At 42.3% G+C, this 15,737-nt stretch overlaps 1 protein-coding gene across 3 annotated transcripts in view; it reads left to right on the top strand.

The window, feature by feature from the left end:
• The window catches only part of AKT3 (AKT serine/threonine kinase 3), a 275,223-nt gene that overhangs the window by 229,450 nt on the left and 30,036 nt on the right, over positions 1–15,737 (top strand). For all 3 annotated transcript variants that reach the window (XR_009456103.1, XM_059715991.1, XM_059715995.1), the window contains one exon: positions 15,179–15,393. Coding sequence is in view for 2 of the 3 variants with exons in the window: in XM_059715991.1 (XP_059571974.1) it covers positions 15,179–15,393 (215 nt within the window). In the remaining variant the exon portion in view is untranslated. The remainder of the gene's footprint in view (positions 1–15,178; positions 15,394–15,737) is intronic.

The following is a 15,737-nucleotide window of genomic DNA, read 5'->3' as shown; positions in this document are numbered from 1 at the left end:
CTTGCTGTATGTGGCTGCCTTCGTGTCTAAACTTGTGACATCATATGTACAGTCATAGTAGAATTTATCTTCCATGCTTAAAGGTTGAGTAACATTGGTTTGTATTGTTGAACAGTTGTTGTTTTGTAGACAAGCCTTCATTTTAGTAATAGATGAAGAGAATTGTGTGTTTGATTTATCTCTTTGGCCCCCTCTACATGTTATATTTATGCTGTAATTAACATGTTAATCATGGCATAAATGCCTAGAGTGCTTCACATGCACCCAATTTAAAGTGTAATAAAATGACAAACAAGCTATAAATCCATGTAACATGCTAAACATTTTTATAGCTGGTTTGTATGATGCCTTAAATTTAACTTTTATGCAGCATGTAATTAACTATCACCAGCATAAGAATTGTATACTCTGATATAATATTTATGAGTGTCAAAATAATAAATAAAAAAAATCTCTCTGCAAGCAAGAAGCAAAGAGGTATCAACTCAAATATTTGACCTCATAAAAGAAAGTGACTGCAACAAATTAAAAAATGTCAGAACTGTTAGGCAGCTATACAGGGGTGGGGGGGATATCTCAGTATAAAAGACCACAGTAATTCACTTGCATTATCAAGATCAATTCTTCAGAGCTAAAATGGAGCTGTAGCTATTTAGATGAGAGGGAGATGTATTAAATTTAACTTGTGGCTGAGGCCAACAGTCAGCTGTTTGTTGGTCCTGGGATGAGGACTGTATGGTGGGGTCTGGAAATGACTCTGAGACCAACAGTCAGGTGATTGTCAGCCCAGGCCATAGGCCATGGGTAGATGTAGGGGAAGGAGCTGAAGGGCTTATGAACTGGGAACAATACATCCTGTACAGGGTTTAATATCCCTGCCAGGAGCCTCTGTTCTCCCATGCCCAGAGTTGCCAGGTGTGGAGTTTTGACAGGCACCTGATTGATTGTTGATCCTGACTAGCACGATTTCAATTCAAAGAATGAATTATTTTCATTGTGAACAACTGAAAATAGAAAAGCCATTCCATGGCTTGACATAATATACTCAGCAAATGTTAAACGACCCTTTTTCTGTTTTGTTTTAATCAGTTATGCATGTGTGCTGCGTTCTGTATTCTCATATACCCATCTAAGTCACCAGTGCTACTTGCAGACATTAAAAAAACCTATACAAAATGGTGCTTTACTTTAAACTCGGCATGCTCCCATGCTGAGCCCAGCATATGCCCAGAAGAGGCAGTGTGTTAGTTGGACCTGGCTCGTCCAACGTCTGTATAGATCTGCTTCCAGTTAAACACAATTTTTTTGCTTTTTTTTAAACATCTGCAAGCAGTCCAAATAAATACTAGTAATTTGACAGCCAGGATTTTTATCAGCTTGGCATAAATAAGAGGGCCTTGAGGTGAATATGATGGAATTTAGGTAAGGTGGGTTATGCAGGGCAGTACCATCTCTTATTTGTAAACATCAAGATCAAAAGATGAGGCAGCATTTAGATGAGAAAGTATTTACACAGTTGTACACGCAAAACAGCTGCAGCAACAACAGATGTAGCAGCAGAAAAGTTAGACCCTCAGCCTTCTCCTTAGGCCAAATATCAGTGTTGTAATGTAAATATTTTTAAACTTCTTTTGCAATCTGACTAGTCTCACCAGACATGTACAGGCTAATTGTCCACATCCAGTGGCAGACATCTATAAAAGAAAAAATGTAACAAATATACAGGAATACCAAAACAAACAAAAACTGAGAAAAGATTTCAGTTGCATGTTGTCTGTAAATAACTAACTGCCTTATTCAATCCAAATCTTTCAAATATCAAGCAATTCTATAACATAAATTACATTTTTGCCTAATACAATTAAAATATAGCAGTTCCCTTTAGAATTGCTAAAATAATGTTTACAGTGATAATGGTCTTTAAACTAATTCATGTCACCAACATTGGCTAATTCTGTTTCCAGCTCAGCACTTAATGTGTTCCATGTATATAATGTTCATGTGATGGTAGAAAGTAAGTTTGTTCCAGACAACTGTCCTTTATTTTGCTGAGAACAGTAGGGAATAAGTAAAAGCATGAAACAGATACTTTTTTATGCTAGTAAAGACTACACATTCTGAACAATAACAGAACAAATATCAGAGAGGTGTCTGTCATTACTTCTCCAACATGTCTTTAATCTCCATAGATGGAAGTGGAATTTACTACAAACAGGTTATACATTTTTCAGTTTTCCTAATGGGGGTGAGGGGCGCAAGGGGAGAGAATGGCACCAGCAGAAGAAAGAATGATAGGTGCTATGAATGTGAAGTTTGTAGTAACTATTTGCACCTCCCCTTACCTTAGCTACATTCCTGGAGGTTGTCTGATCATCCTGCAAAATGGATATTGTCACAACCCAAAGTTGTGATTTTTTGTTTGTGTGTGCGCTTCGTCACCGCTAAATTATTTCCCGCCAAATTTGTCGCTTTCTTTGTACGGTAGAGTTCTCTGTTGCTAGAGAGAACTCTGGTGCAGCGGGGGATTTCCCGCCGGATTGCAGCTTCTTTGCAGTGTGCATCTCTTTCTTGCACCGTAGTGATACACGTTGCAAAGAAGTTCCCGCCATTTGTATTAGGATTCGCGCCATGTTATTGGCCGATTCCTAATTTAGGCACACGTGGCAGCTAGCGATTGGCTTGCTAGCCGTACAAAAGGCTTGGGTAGTTTCCGCCCAAGCCGGAGGAGGGAGGAAGAGAGAGAGATTCTGTGTGAAGATCTCCAAGCGCTGTGGACCCTCGCGGACCCGACATGCCTCCCCTAAGCAGGCAAGAGAGGCAATAGAACCGAGCCTACGGAGCTTTTGCTTCTCGCCTCTCCCCGTCGCCAAGCGCAATCCTAGATGTATCCCTTTCCTGTAATTTAGGACCCCGCGGAGCCTAGCAAACTCTGGGGAAAACTTATCGGACCCGCAGAGCCTGAATAACTCTGGGGAAACTTTCGAACCCAACTTAATCGGACCCGCGGAGCCTAGCAAACTCCGTGGGAGCAATCGATTTGTCAGAGTCCTCCAACGAGGGTTCAAGCGGGAGCTGTGCCTGGAAACCTGTCCAGCCTACACCAATGCCATCTTTGGGTGTAAGTAAACAATCTTTTCAATCAACCATTACGCCTCCGTAACTAATTCTAACTCCCGTGCGCTAAACCGCTTCGTGGCTCTCTCCCACCCCGCGTGCCCGGGCTGCCGGCCACAGCCCGCGTGCACCGAAGACGGGTCCGGTACGACCCCGGTTCACCCCCGGCTTGCCCATGGCGGCCAGAATGGGATTGGAATCACTGCCGCGCATGGCGACGAGGGCGGGATCGGGGCCTGGCCCGCACAGATATATCTCCCTTATTTTAATACCTGTGCTTCTGTTGTAGCCCTGAGGAGTTGATTTGGATAATGCAATGCTGCCAGTGAATAACTGTGATCTTTTATACTGAGATTTTTCCCCCAGCATAGCTACCTAACAGTTCTGACATTTTTAAATCTGTTGTAGTTGCTTTCTTTTTAGGGGTCATATATTTAGGTTAATGTCTCATTGCTAGCTGTTTGCAGAGATATTTTAGTTATGATTTTAAAACTCATTAATATATCAGAGTGTATACAGTCCCGTGTTGGTGATAAATAACACGACACATTCTGTTTTAATGCATGAAAAAAGTTTGCTGTTTTATAGCTACTGCTTTATTCTGTTTGTCAAGTTTCAAGATTTCATAAAGAAAGGCAGGGGAAAGTAGAAACTTTATCCTATTTCTAGAAGTGAGTAGGGGAATCTCTTATTCAGGAGTACAAAAAAATGTAATAACGTCTCAAAATGAAGGGAAAATGCTGAGAAAAATAACTAGTTGAGGATAAATTAAAACAGCAAACATTAACAGTGTTTCTCTGCATAGCCCGGAAAGGACATTAGTAAGTTTTCCAACTACTCAGAGCAAAAATAATCAGTTATGAAATGGTTCAAAGGAGAAAGCTATGTGTTAGCTATCATTCTCTGGATTTAGTTAGACTCACAAAATTCATTAATGATTGACACCTTCATGTCTTCTCCACGTGTGACTTTCATACTTTATTTAGGCGACAGATGTCTGTTTTATAAAGGACCCGTCATCACTGTTCATAAGATCAGTGATTATGTACTTTCCTGTGGTTACAGTGGTTATGACTATTCATACAAGTTATAACAAATATAGTTTTTAACTTTTGTTGAAAAATGTGTGGGTGAATACTTGTTAGCAGACCAGCAACTGTAGTAATAAGAATGTGTGAAGGGTTAGTAGAAATGATGGCTTACATACCATTTACCTGAACTGTAAGGTTAATTGAAAACTGTTTTTCTCTCTGAATTAACAGTAAATTGGTGAATCCAAGTTCTCAGTTTTCTTTCACAACATAGGTGTGCAGACAGTTTGTTTAGATGTTTAAAATCTTGTCCCATCTGTTCTGTCAAAATTATTGATTGAGCAATAAGCTATTTGGTAGTATTCATTGTCCTATCATGAATGCGTATCTCTAATGTATTGAGAAAAATTGCAGTGAAGTTGAAAGTGTCTTAAGCCTTCCAAGAAGTCATCATGTGTTACATTTATAATTAATGCATGCAAAAGTGATATTTTTCTATTGCTCTTTAAAAATAAAAACTATTACAAAAATAAGTGGTAGGAAACTTACAACAGGATGTGGAAACTTTCATTTCAAGGGCACAGAAATATTTGTCCTAGGCTTGGCATTTATGTTTTGGTATTGTACAGTAAATAAACTGCTAGTTTCATGAGTTTGTCCCCTGTAATTGGGAGGAGGGATTTGCAAGGCCTGTAAAGACTTGAATCTCTCAAGGAGAAATAGCTTTCTGGAAGAGGCAACACAAGTACAGTATAACCTCATAAATCTGGCATGCTTGGGACTGCTCGGTTTTTTGAAACCAGAGTGGCAGTTGCAGGGTGGGGTGTGGGTAGTGGTGGCCAGTCCTGGAGCAGGGGCCACACGTGGAGCAGGGTGGTGGATGGTGGCAGCAGCTGCCACATGCAAGCTTCCCCCTCTGCGTCCAGGGGAGTAGAGGGGGAAGCTTAAAAAGTGCCACATTTTTGAGAACTCTGGATTTTTGATGCCTGGATTTATGAGGTTATACTGTATTATTTTCTAAAAGGGTCACGTCAGTTCCTTTTGGAGCCATTCAACCCTTCAGTGTATCTTGCTTATAAACATTTGAGGTATTGGGTGAAATCCGGAGATTTCTGGGACATTCTGAGGTAACTGCGAATTTTGCCATCAGTGTCAGTGGGGCCAGAACTTGTCCATTAGATTGATTAAAAAGTTCATTTAATTTTTTTCTTAGAACATTCACATAATGTCATTGCACTATGTACATGGGCTGATTCTTGTCTGTCATTTACTTAAGTTTCTGAAGTCTGTTTAGATCCTTACAAGCGAGTCCAACATTTGTCATTCAAACTGCCCAGTCCCAAGTGAGGAATGCGGCATATATACATGTGCGGGTGGGTGTGTGTGAAGAAGAAAGGAAACAAAAGTGTTTCCTGTAATAAATTTTAAAAGATTTATTTAATTCTTTTGGCATAAATTTATCTTTCTGTAACTTCAGCTTCATTATTTATTTTTGATTATAACACGTGTTCAACCATAAAAGTAGAGAGGCAATACATTTGTGTGGAATATAGCTACATTTTGGGGCCAAAATGTGTAATGTCCCTCAAAGTGAGGAAAAATTGGGAGGCATGATAGTATAGAGTTCAGTGGGGATGTAATTAGTGACTTTAAATGAAAATATCTAAAGGATTTCATAAAAATTAATCTAAAGATCTATAAAATTGAGATTTTTAATAACTGTCCATATAATTCCACAGGATGGATTTACTTTCCAAAGGAGGGCTGCTAAAGGATGGGAGAAAAGGTGTGTGTGTGCGTAGTTACAGAAAGATAAATATATATATAGAAGATATATGTCTTACAGAAAGATACACACGCACACATGTGCGTACGCTAAGAACCCTAACCCTGTGAAATAGTGGTCTTCTACTGTAATTTAATAGAAATAAATGTGTGTGTGTGTGTGTGTGTGTTTATTTTTTATTAAATTACAGTAGAACCAGGCTACTTCACAGGGTTAGGGTTCTTTACCCACTGTGAAGATGGGGGCCTGTGAATTATCTGCTGCTCTATAGTTTCAGCAAACAGTTGTATGGGATTGCTAAAGAGCTTCAGCTGTTTGTTTGAAGGGTCCTGTTTCTCTGCTTGTCTGTGAGAGACCCCTGACCAGCTTAAGCTGATAAGGAACTATCACAAGCAGCTGAGTGGCTGTTCCTTAATTCAGCAACTCACTATGAATTAAATGGGTCACTTCCCGATAAGAATGATCCAGGTTCTACAATATATAGAACTTTTTAGAATGGGGAGTAAAATGGTGATAAATACTTTTTGTTAAAGAAACCACGATTGTATCATGGCGTTTACTGGCATGTTGTTTTTTGTCAGTAACGCTGTGGTGCAGGCAATACTTAGCTTGGCATGTCATTATAGAAACGTTGTCTATTCATATACTCATGGCATGGGCAAAGGTACTTTTTAGCTGCTTTAAAAATTGAGCTAATGGTGTTGCTTGGGAGCATACTTCAGCAATTGGAGTATGGATAGGTATTTATTTGTAGTGCTATATAGTGTGTCAGCGTTTTGTAGCACTACAACAAGAGAGCACCAAGCTGTTCTAGTGCCCTAGCTGCAGAGCTACAGAGCTGCCTCAAAGGTGACCTCTTTAGCCTCAAGGGGATAGAGGGACTGCTTCTTGGGCTCACCTCCTCCCAGGAGAACCCAATCACTGCCCTTTCCCTGGAGACAGGTTGTCAGTTATAAGCTGACAACTGCTGAAAAGCAGTACCTGCCAGAGGCAGCCCCCTGCTGCCTATGGCTATGATAGGGGCAAGGAGAACTGCTCTCTTCACCACTGCCACCCCATTTTAAGGGCCTTAGCTCTTGTTGGGGCCCATTAAGCCGTGGCAGTGATAGCAGGGTCCCAGGAGGTCTCATGACAGCTCACCACTTGGTTCCCTCAGTAGTCCCCCCCCCTCCCCCCCCTCCTCCAGCTCCCCCCACCCCTTACTTACCTGGCACGGAGCCCAGGTCCCAGTCGCTGTGATCCCTGTGGGGGGCATCTGGCCCCTGTGGGGGGGGGCAGTCCATGAGATGTGCGGGGGGGGTTGCACCCTGTGGGGGAGGGGACCCATCCCTCCTGAGCAGCCAAGCTTTGTAGCCCCTTCCACACCCACACTCCCCCCACAATTCACCTACAAACCCCACACTCCCAAGCCACCCCCAAAAACCCCTCACCCACATTTCTGGCCCTGTGGGGCAGGAGTGAGAAGAATGGGGTGGGAGGTTACTTGTGGGTTGAGATTGAGGGGCAGAGCAGTGGCATATCAGTGCTGCTTAACATTGCACATTCTGGTGAGCAAAGTGGGTGGGGGCAGCTCTGATTTTTCTATGACAGAAAAGCCCAAAGTCAATGCCAAACTGTATAGATAATTAGAATTTATTTTATTATGATGATGGAGGCACTGGTAGGCTTCCAAGTTGCTTTACAACTGTAAATATATCAATAAAACATTGCCCAACTGATCTCTCTGTCTCTCTCTCTGTAGTGGTCTTTTGTTTTAATTGTGGAAAAACATGGATTTGGGGGTATTTTAAAGAGTGAATTTGGGATTATTTTTTCAGAGATTTTGCAGGTTTTAAATAGGGAACACCAGAATTCCTGCTAGGGAGGCAAGTGTCAGGAGCCAGGCAGAAGAGCCTGCTCAGTGCTTGCACCTGGGACCCAGCTGGAGGTGGTTGACCTCCTGGCCACTGGACACAGGAGGACATGCTTTGACACTTCAAAGCAGGCCACTACATGGGAACATCTTCTGGGTGATAGCTTCCCAGATGGCTGGGCAGGGGCACACATGTCAGGAGTGCCACACAAAGACAACTGTGCAGCCACGGCCCACTAGCAGCTGGCCCAGAGGGGCGGTGCCTCTACTGGCTGTGCAGTCTCCATCCGGGTCTGGCAGATGCATAGCTTTGGGGCCACGTGCTGTTGCAGGTGGCAGCAGGTCACAGCCAGGCAGCAGCCCCCACTGCCAGACTGCTGGTAGAGGGTGCAGGGAACTCTCAGGGCTGCTTCAGCAGTCCAGCTGGCACAAGGGGTAGTGTCCCCAGGTACCAATTGGCTGGGCCCCAGAAGCTCCTGAGAGCAAGTAGCCCTGAGCTACTTGCCAGGGGAGCTTTTTATATTGCTGGGGCCAGCACAGGGCAGCTTTTTATACTGCTGGGGCTAGCACAGGTGCTAGTCCCAGGCTTTAGCTCCCCCTGGCTGCGGATCCGGGAGGAGGCAGGCAGAGTTATTGTGCCCCAAGTGGCACAATTTGCCCCACACCAAAGTCCATGTCCAAGCTTGTGTGCTGAGGCAAAAAGCCCTGGCTCAAATTTGCACCACTTCTATTTGAGCTGCTTCAAGCACAAGTGATTGCATATGTGGACGCACCCATTGAGGGGGGTGACTGGGGCAGCAACCTTGAGAACCACCTTTTTAGGGTAGGGGAGGGGAAGAAGTGCAAAAATAGATGTTGCAGCTGGTTCTGATGCTGCCACTAGCTGCATGGTCCCTGTAACTGCTCAGGGTATGGAGCTGCCCTTTCACACCTCTGCATGAGACAACTGAAATGCAGTGGCTTTGACTATGAAATACTTTGTTGGCTAAAGTTGGTATTTTGCTATCTCTGCATAATAAACATAATAATTATACTCTCTAGGCTTTTGAGCATAGTAAAAATTCAAATTTTTATGTAAATATAGAGCTCACCCCTGGCTGACAACTCTGTACTGTCCAGCGTCTGTAAAATACCCATAAAAACACTTAAGTATGTACATATGCCTGGAGGCAGATGTCTGAATGGACTCTCTAGAGCGTAAATATTACTTAATCTTTTAGGTATCCAGGTTGTAGCCATATTGTTCTAGAGGAAAAGGCAATCAGGACTCATAGTATAGATGATATGTTTTATTAGACCATCAAGATTTTTGCAAAAAAAAGTCTTTAATCGCAAGCTTTCGGGCATGAACAGTGGGTACCCCTGGCAGCTGGGGGGCCATAGCCACACTGGTGGTGGCGGGAGCACAGCAGCGGTAAATGGGGAGCTCCCGCAGACGCCTTTGGCACTGTCGGTGGAAGGGACATGGGGTGGTGAGCACCAGTTGTGTTGGCAACCACCTGCAGGCACCACTAGCAGCAGCAGCGGTGGCCAGCAGGGATTGCTGACTGCCCGCAGACGCTGCTGGTAGTGGCAAGCGGTGACTGCTTGCAGGCGCTGCCAACAGTGTCAACGGCACCTTTTTGCAGGGGTGCACATGCACTTCCACACTTGGGGTGCAAGGGGTGCGCTGCCACACTTGGGGTGCACGTGCACCCCCTACGCATCGCCCCTGCTTTTGGGCACAAACACCCTTCATCAGGCATTAGAGAAAAGATTGTAAAAGTTCTCCTGGGTAGAAATGAAAGTTCATATTTCATAGGATTTCACCGAGGAGTCAGTAGATGAAAAACTCCTCTGGGCAGTAAGTTCATAGCTGGTATGGAGCCTCTCACCTCCTGTGAGGATCTGTGATGTGCAAATTATCTTGAAACAGGCAGGAGCAGGATGTCAGGTTTCAGGTGTTCACAGTTGCTCCCTGATTGGGAAATATGAAGATTTCATGTTTTAAAAATCAGCTAAAATTCAATAGCTTCCATGTGTCAGGTTGTAGCCATATTGGTCTAGAGGAAAAGGCAGTCAGGACTCGTAGTAGAGATGATATCTTTTATTAGACCAACAAGATTTTTGCAAAAATACTTTCTTTAATTGCAAGCTTTCATTTCTACCCAGGAGAACTTTTACAATCTTTTCTCCAATGCCTGATGAAAGGTGTTTGTGCCTGAAAGCTTGCAATTAAAGAATTTTTTTTGCAAAAATCTTGTTGGTCTAATAAAAGATATAATCTCTATTACAAGTCCTGATTGACTTAACTTTTTAGATGTTTTTACTAGACTAGAGAATATGCGTGTTAGGAGCTCTTGTATAGACCTTTTTAAAGTACCTGAGTGAATTTTTGTCATGTTCTCATGTCAGTTATTATAGGCATGTTTATATAATTAAGCGCGATGTTGGTGCTCATAAAAAAGTAACAATCACAGTTGAATCATAATTTTAATTTATGCCCTTATAAGAGCTCTTTGCCATGCCAGTGGTGTAATGAGTCAATAGTGTGTGTGAGAATCAAGCTCATGGTCTTCTTCGTCATTGTAAATGGATGTACTGTGAACCAACAGGGTAGCTAAAGTATTCAACATAGCTTCTCATGTTCTGAAGCTTACTGACAAATGGCTGGCACACTCCCTCATTTAAGGAAGACAATAATTGTCATGTCTTGAGGTCTCTTCCAGTAGTTCACGGTGATGGGCCTCAGTTAACCTATATTCTAGTCTCCAAGCAGTAAATTGTTAGGTGCACTGACTTGATAGAATGAAACAGACGTTCAGAGCTGAGTGTTATCTGTATTCAGATGTCATCCACACTATAATACACACCTCTTTACTAATAAGTTTCGTGGATATTGAACAGGACAAAATAGAACTTTTTGGAACCTGAGAAAGTCAGTAAGGAAAGGAAAGGTACGTGGTTTGCCTTGCCATGGGTTTGCTTTCTTTGGGAAAGAAGCATATGTGACTTGTAGTCATAGCTAATTCATGAAAATGTGCCTTTTTGCAGTATAGTCTTCACTTACGTGTCTTCTCATTCCTTTGTAGCTCTTACATACTCTATTAATGGAAATCCTTAAATATTGCTCTAATCATATTCAGACTACATAATTTTTGTCATGCTGCTTTTATAGGTTCACTGTTGATGCTAAAGATGCATGTACCCAATTGAGAAGAAGCTTTCCTGACCCTCAGATGCATTCAGTTTAGGAACAAAAAGTGAAAATGTTATGGTTGTTAAAGTAGCCTTTACAAACACTAGGATGATATATACATGATATGTACATGAATATACACCCACATGCACACTTTTTGTGGATTTGTCCCAAAAGTTACTGAGCACCCACAATGCTTGACTTTTCATGGTCCAGAAATGCTGAAAGATTCTTCAGCTGCAGCTCTGTTCTTACTTTCTTTCATGTAAAGAAAAAATAGTTGCATGCATTTATTATGAATGTATTATACAATTTTATTAAATTTATATTAAACAGACACATTTTCATAATTTACACCCTTTTTTCATTGCTATTTTCCCTTTTTTCCTAAACTAAAACCTTTGATGCACTTGCTTCTCTCTCTGGCTGTAAACCAGGTATTTAAACAGAAATAAAGGGTTGCCAGTTTTGCCAGCTGGGGATGAGAACCCGGCTGGTAATATGCGGGTTCCGGAGGCAGTTAATCCAGCTTTTATGTTTTTTTATGATTTTATGTAAAAAGAGGTTAAAAATCACATTTGGCTCTTTCTTTGTACCACTGTTTTGTTGCTGTTGTGGGAATGCAGCAAAAGGTTGGTCATACTTTTTATTATAATTAGGTAAAGTCCTGCATAAATTAGGTAAAGCCCCAGAATCAGTATGCTCCAGCTATTGGCTATGTGATAATGCCTTCAGGAAATTAAAGGGTTTTTTTCCCATTGCTATTTTTAAATCACACATTGAAATGACATCTCAATTTATGGTTCATATGAATCTGTTCTGCTGATGTCACTATTATATGTATGTTGCTCTCTTTACAAGAAAATGGCTAACAGTACAAACTAACTGTCATACCCTGTTTCTTCTGAATCTTCTAATGCAGAGAAAGAGGTAATATACAAGTGTCATAAATGAATATACATTTTTTTCAGGAAATGGTTTGCTTTGTTCTCACACTTGTACAATATTTAAGTACTCTAAAAAAGAAAGAGTGATTTTAGTTCATTTGGTCATGTGTACTTTTATCTTACATTTGTCTAATTTTAAACTTACTAAAACCTTTGGAAATATCACCTTACGATATAATAAAAATAGCTGATGAGTCTGTGTCTGTTTTGACATAACTGTAAACAGTGCAAGATAATTTATTAAAATGTACTATTCTTGATCTTAGTGACATAAATGCCCTGAACAATATATTTTTTTTCCAATGAGCTATTTCTGATGTTTAAGGATAATGAAGACTAAGAATTTGACTGCATAAATCAGCATGTGCACATCAGAATTGCTATACTGGATCTGTCTGTTTGCTGTTTCTGACAGTGGCAGCTACCAGATGCTACAGAGGGAAGTGCCAGAAGCCCTGTAATAAGAGTTGGTCCTCATAGATTAAGGCCATGAATGGACATTACATTTATGCTGAGAGAAGAGCTTTTCTTTTGACAAAAAAATGGAGCTGTTCAGACATTCAAGATTCCTTGTAGAAGAGACTGGTTCTTCTTCAAGAAATTAGATTGGGTACCTGTGAGGAAGATTTCTCTCCTCGTGATCTAACTTGAATGCCTGGACACTTCTTTCAGATGTGAAGGACACACAAGATCCCACAGTCCTCTGCTTCCTCACCTTCCTTCTCTCCCAGGGAGAGAGTCCCTGATAGCCCACCCAGGGGCGAGCTGTCAGGGAGTCCTGTGGGGAATCCTGCCCTGAAAAATTACCCCCTCACCCTTGCCAAACAGCTAATTGAGGGGGAGTGCGGGATTCTTTTGTGACTGGGTTCCCCAAGATGAAGAATAGACCCCATCTGCCACCAGTCAGCTGATGGGGGGAGGGGGGTGGGTTTCCACTGTGGCAATTCCCTTGCCTTGCCTCACACCGCTCCAGATCAGTCCAGAGCAGTGCAGGGCAAGGCAGGTTGCCGTGTCCCAGCAGCAAGGCTTGCCAAGCCTTGCCACCATGTCAGAATATCCCCCCTTTGCTACATATTACCCTAGAGCAGCGCAGAGTGAGGTAGGCTGCTCTGCTGTCCAAGGCTTATCAAGATATACTGCTGTGGCAGAATGCCTCTGCCTTATCCAGACTACTCCAGGCTGACCTGGAGCAGCTCAAGGTGAGATAGGCTGCTGTGTTGTAGTGGTGAGGCTTGCAGAACCTTGCTGCAGTGGTAGAATTCGCTCCTTGCCTCTCTCTTCATTCTTTCATTTATTGTGGAACATCCTAGTGGCTGGTTTGTGTTGTGGTTTAATTTAAACATGTCGTATGTTAAAGTCCCCTGTGCAGCCTGATGGGGCTTTAGTTGTCACCAAGTGGGGATATCCCTAGTGCCCAGCTGCCTGTGGCTCTACATGGTGACAGTTTGGTGCTGCAGGCAACTGGGGCTGCAGGAGCTGGCTGTCACCAGCCCACAGGCAGCTGGGGATAGGGAGCTCTTCCATCTCAAGCAGCCCCTGGCACAGAACTGTAATGGGCATATGTTTTGCCCAGATTCGCGTGGGCTCCTCAATCCGTAGCCCACATGCAGTGAGTTGTACATGGGCCATTTCAAGGTGCATGGGGTGGACAGCTGTGGACTAGGGAGTTCCCTGATCCACAGCTTCCTTTTACCAGTGCTTTTACTAGTGCTTATGTTGGGCAGCTCCAGGTGGGTGGCTAAAGCTGGTTGCATGTTTCAGCAGATGTGGGATTGGGATCTGCAGATTTTATTGCAGCTATCCAAAACTGTACCACCTGCCATGCATGTGTTTGCATTATGAATGATGGGGGGCGGGCAAAATATGGCCTGCGGGCCGGATGTGGCCCACCAAGCCATTCTATCCCACCCATGGGGTCCCTAAAAAATTTAAGAAATTTAATATTTATCTGCCCTGGCAGCTTATCAAAGTTGACAAGAGCCAGGGGCAGTAGAACCCAGGGTAAAGCCTCTGGCTGAAAGGAGTCCTTCTGGGGGCAAAGGGAGGGACTTCTGGGGGCAAAGGTCGGGGGGTTAGGGAGTGGGACTTCCAGTCACAAAATGGTGACCAGGGGGCGGAGCACCTGTCAGGGGGCGGGGCTACCCATGTGGCCCTTGACAGCTTGCCAAAACTTGGTAAACAGCTCTCCAGCCAAAATAATTGCCCACCTCTACTCTTGAGGGTATATTTCTTTAATGAATATACGACTGAGGCTTTAAAGTACAGTGCCTCTTATATAAACAGACTTCTCTTATTTTAATGGTTACAGCATTGTTAAGGCTTTTGGTTGAGACTTATAAAGGATTTGCCAGTAAAAGCACTCTAACAGATGTCTGCATTATACCTCTGTACATGTTGTCTCCTTCAAAGACATCATTTTTTTAGGATTTATATATAGCCATTTTTCCACTGTTAAATATTCCTACATGTCTGTAGTTCAATCTGAAGGTATACTGAAAACGGCTGGTATAGGGTGCTTAACACTGTTCACCATGGGGGATACTGATATAGAAGGTTGAAGATGAAATAGTCCTCTGGGGATGTAAACTTTGTCAGCAAGCATAAATCAATACATCAGAATCAATTCAGGCCTGCTGCGTTGCCTGCTTACAGGTAGCATAGTGGAACAGTTAAGAGAAGTAGTGGTTGGGGGCCAACATATGGACAGGTTGTAATGAAACTCTGCATAACCACATGTTCTAGTTTTAGACTTCATTTCTGCTGTTAAAAAGATAGAAGGTGGGTAGGGGTGTTTTTATCTCCCTTTTCCTGAGGCAGAAATTAGAGAGGAGCTGGGGCTAAGACTTTGTCTGAGAGCCCTTACCTCCCTTTCCTGAAGTTGAGGCCATTGTAAATGGGGTTTTGGAGAAGGATTTTAGAGATCGGAGATGAGAAAATAATCACAGATTGTTTTCAGAAGGAGATTTCAGATTCTGTATTTTGTCTGTCCGTCTCAGACATTTATACACATACACCAATTGTGTAGTCATAGCAACCTGTAGCCTGACTAGCATATCAGCCAACACGGGTTGAGTTCCATTGTAAGAAGTGAGAAGCTTCATATTGTCATTGGCTCTTAATGCCCTATGTTTTAGGACTCCATTTCCCACAAAACAGCAATGGGATTGAAATTTGTGTTAAATTCATGAAAATCTTTATTCTAAATGGAATAAAAAGAACATTTTTGAAAAATAGCATGTTTCATGCCTGTTTTTTCTATTTGTATTTTAGGTATTAGAAGACAATGACTATGGTCGTGCGGTGGACTGGTGGGGCTTGGGAGTTGTCATGTATGAAATGATGTGTGGGAGGTTACCATTCTACAATCAAGATCATGAGAAATTATTTGAACTGATACTAATGGAGGATATAAAATTTCCTCGAACTCTGTCTTCAGATGCAAAATCATTACTTTCGGGTCTACTGATAAAAGATCCAAATAAACGGTAAGTATAAAAGAACTCTGAGCTTTAATTGTAAACCCTAACTTTATTTAGTTAGAAAAGTGAAATTAATGAGGTGTATTTGTGTATTAGCAAGCCTGATTATATTGGGTAAGACAAAATTTTAAAGGCTTAAGCTCTTGGCTAACAACAGGAATTTTTATTAACCCAGCAAAAAAGTCTTCCAATGGATAAAAGGCAAAACCTTCCATTTACTTTTTCAGGCTGGAAATTCCTTTATAATATATTTTGAGCAGATACAAAAAAAACTGCTGTGGTAAATTAAAAGAAATCTACTAGCTCGATAATATAATGTGAGCACCTGACAGGCTTCAAGCTTGTTACTG

Source organism: Alligator mississippiensis, chromosome 1 (genome assembly GCF_030867095.1).
Source record: "Alligator mississippiensis isolate rAllMis1 chromosome 1, rAllMis1, whole genome shotgun sequence".
Lineage (NCBI taxonomy): Eukaryota > Metazoa > Chordata > Crocodylia > Alligatoridae > Alligator > Alligator mississippiensis.
This window is presented reverse-complemented; position numbering and strand designations above follow the sequence as displayed.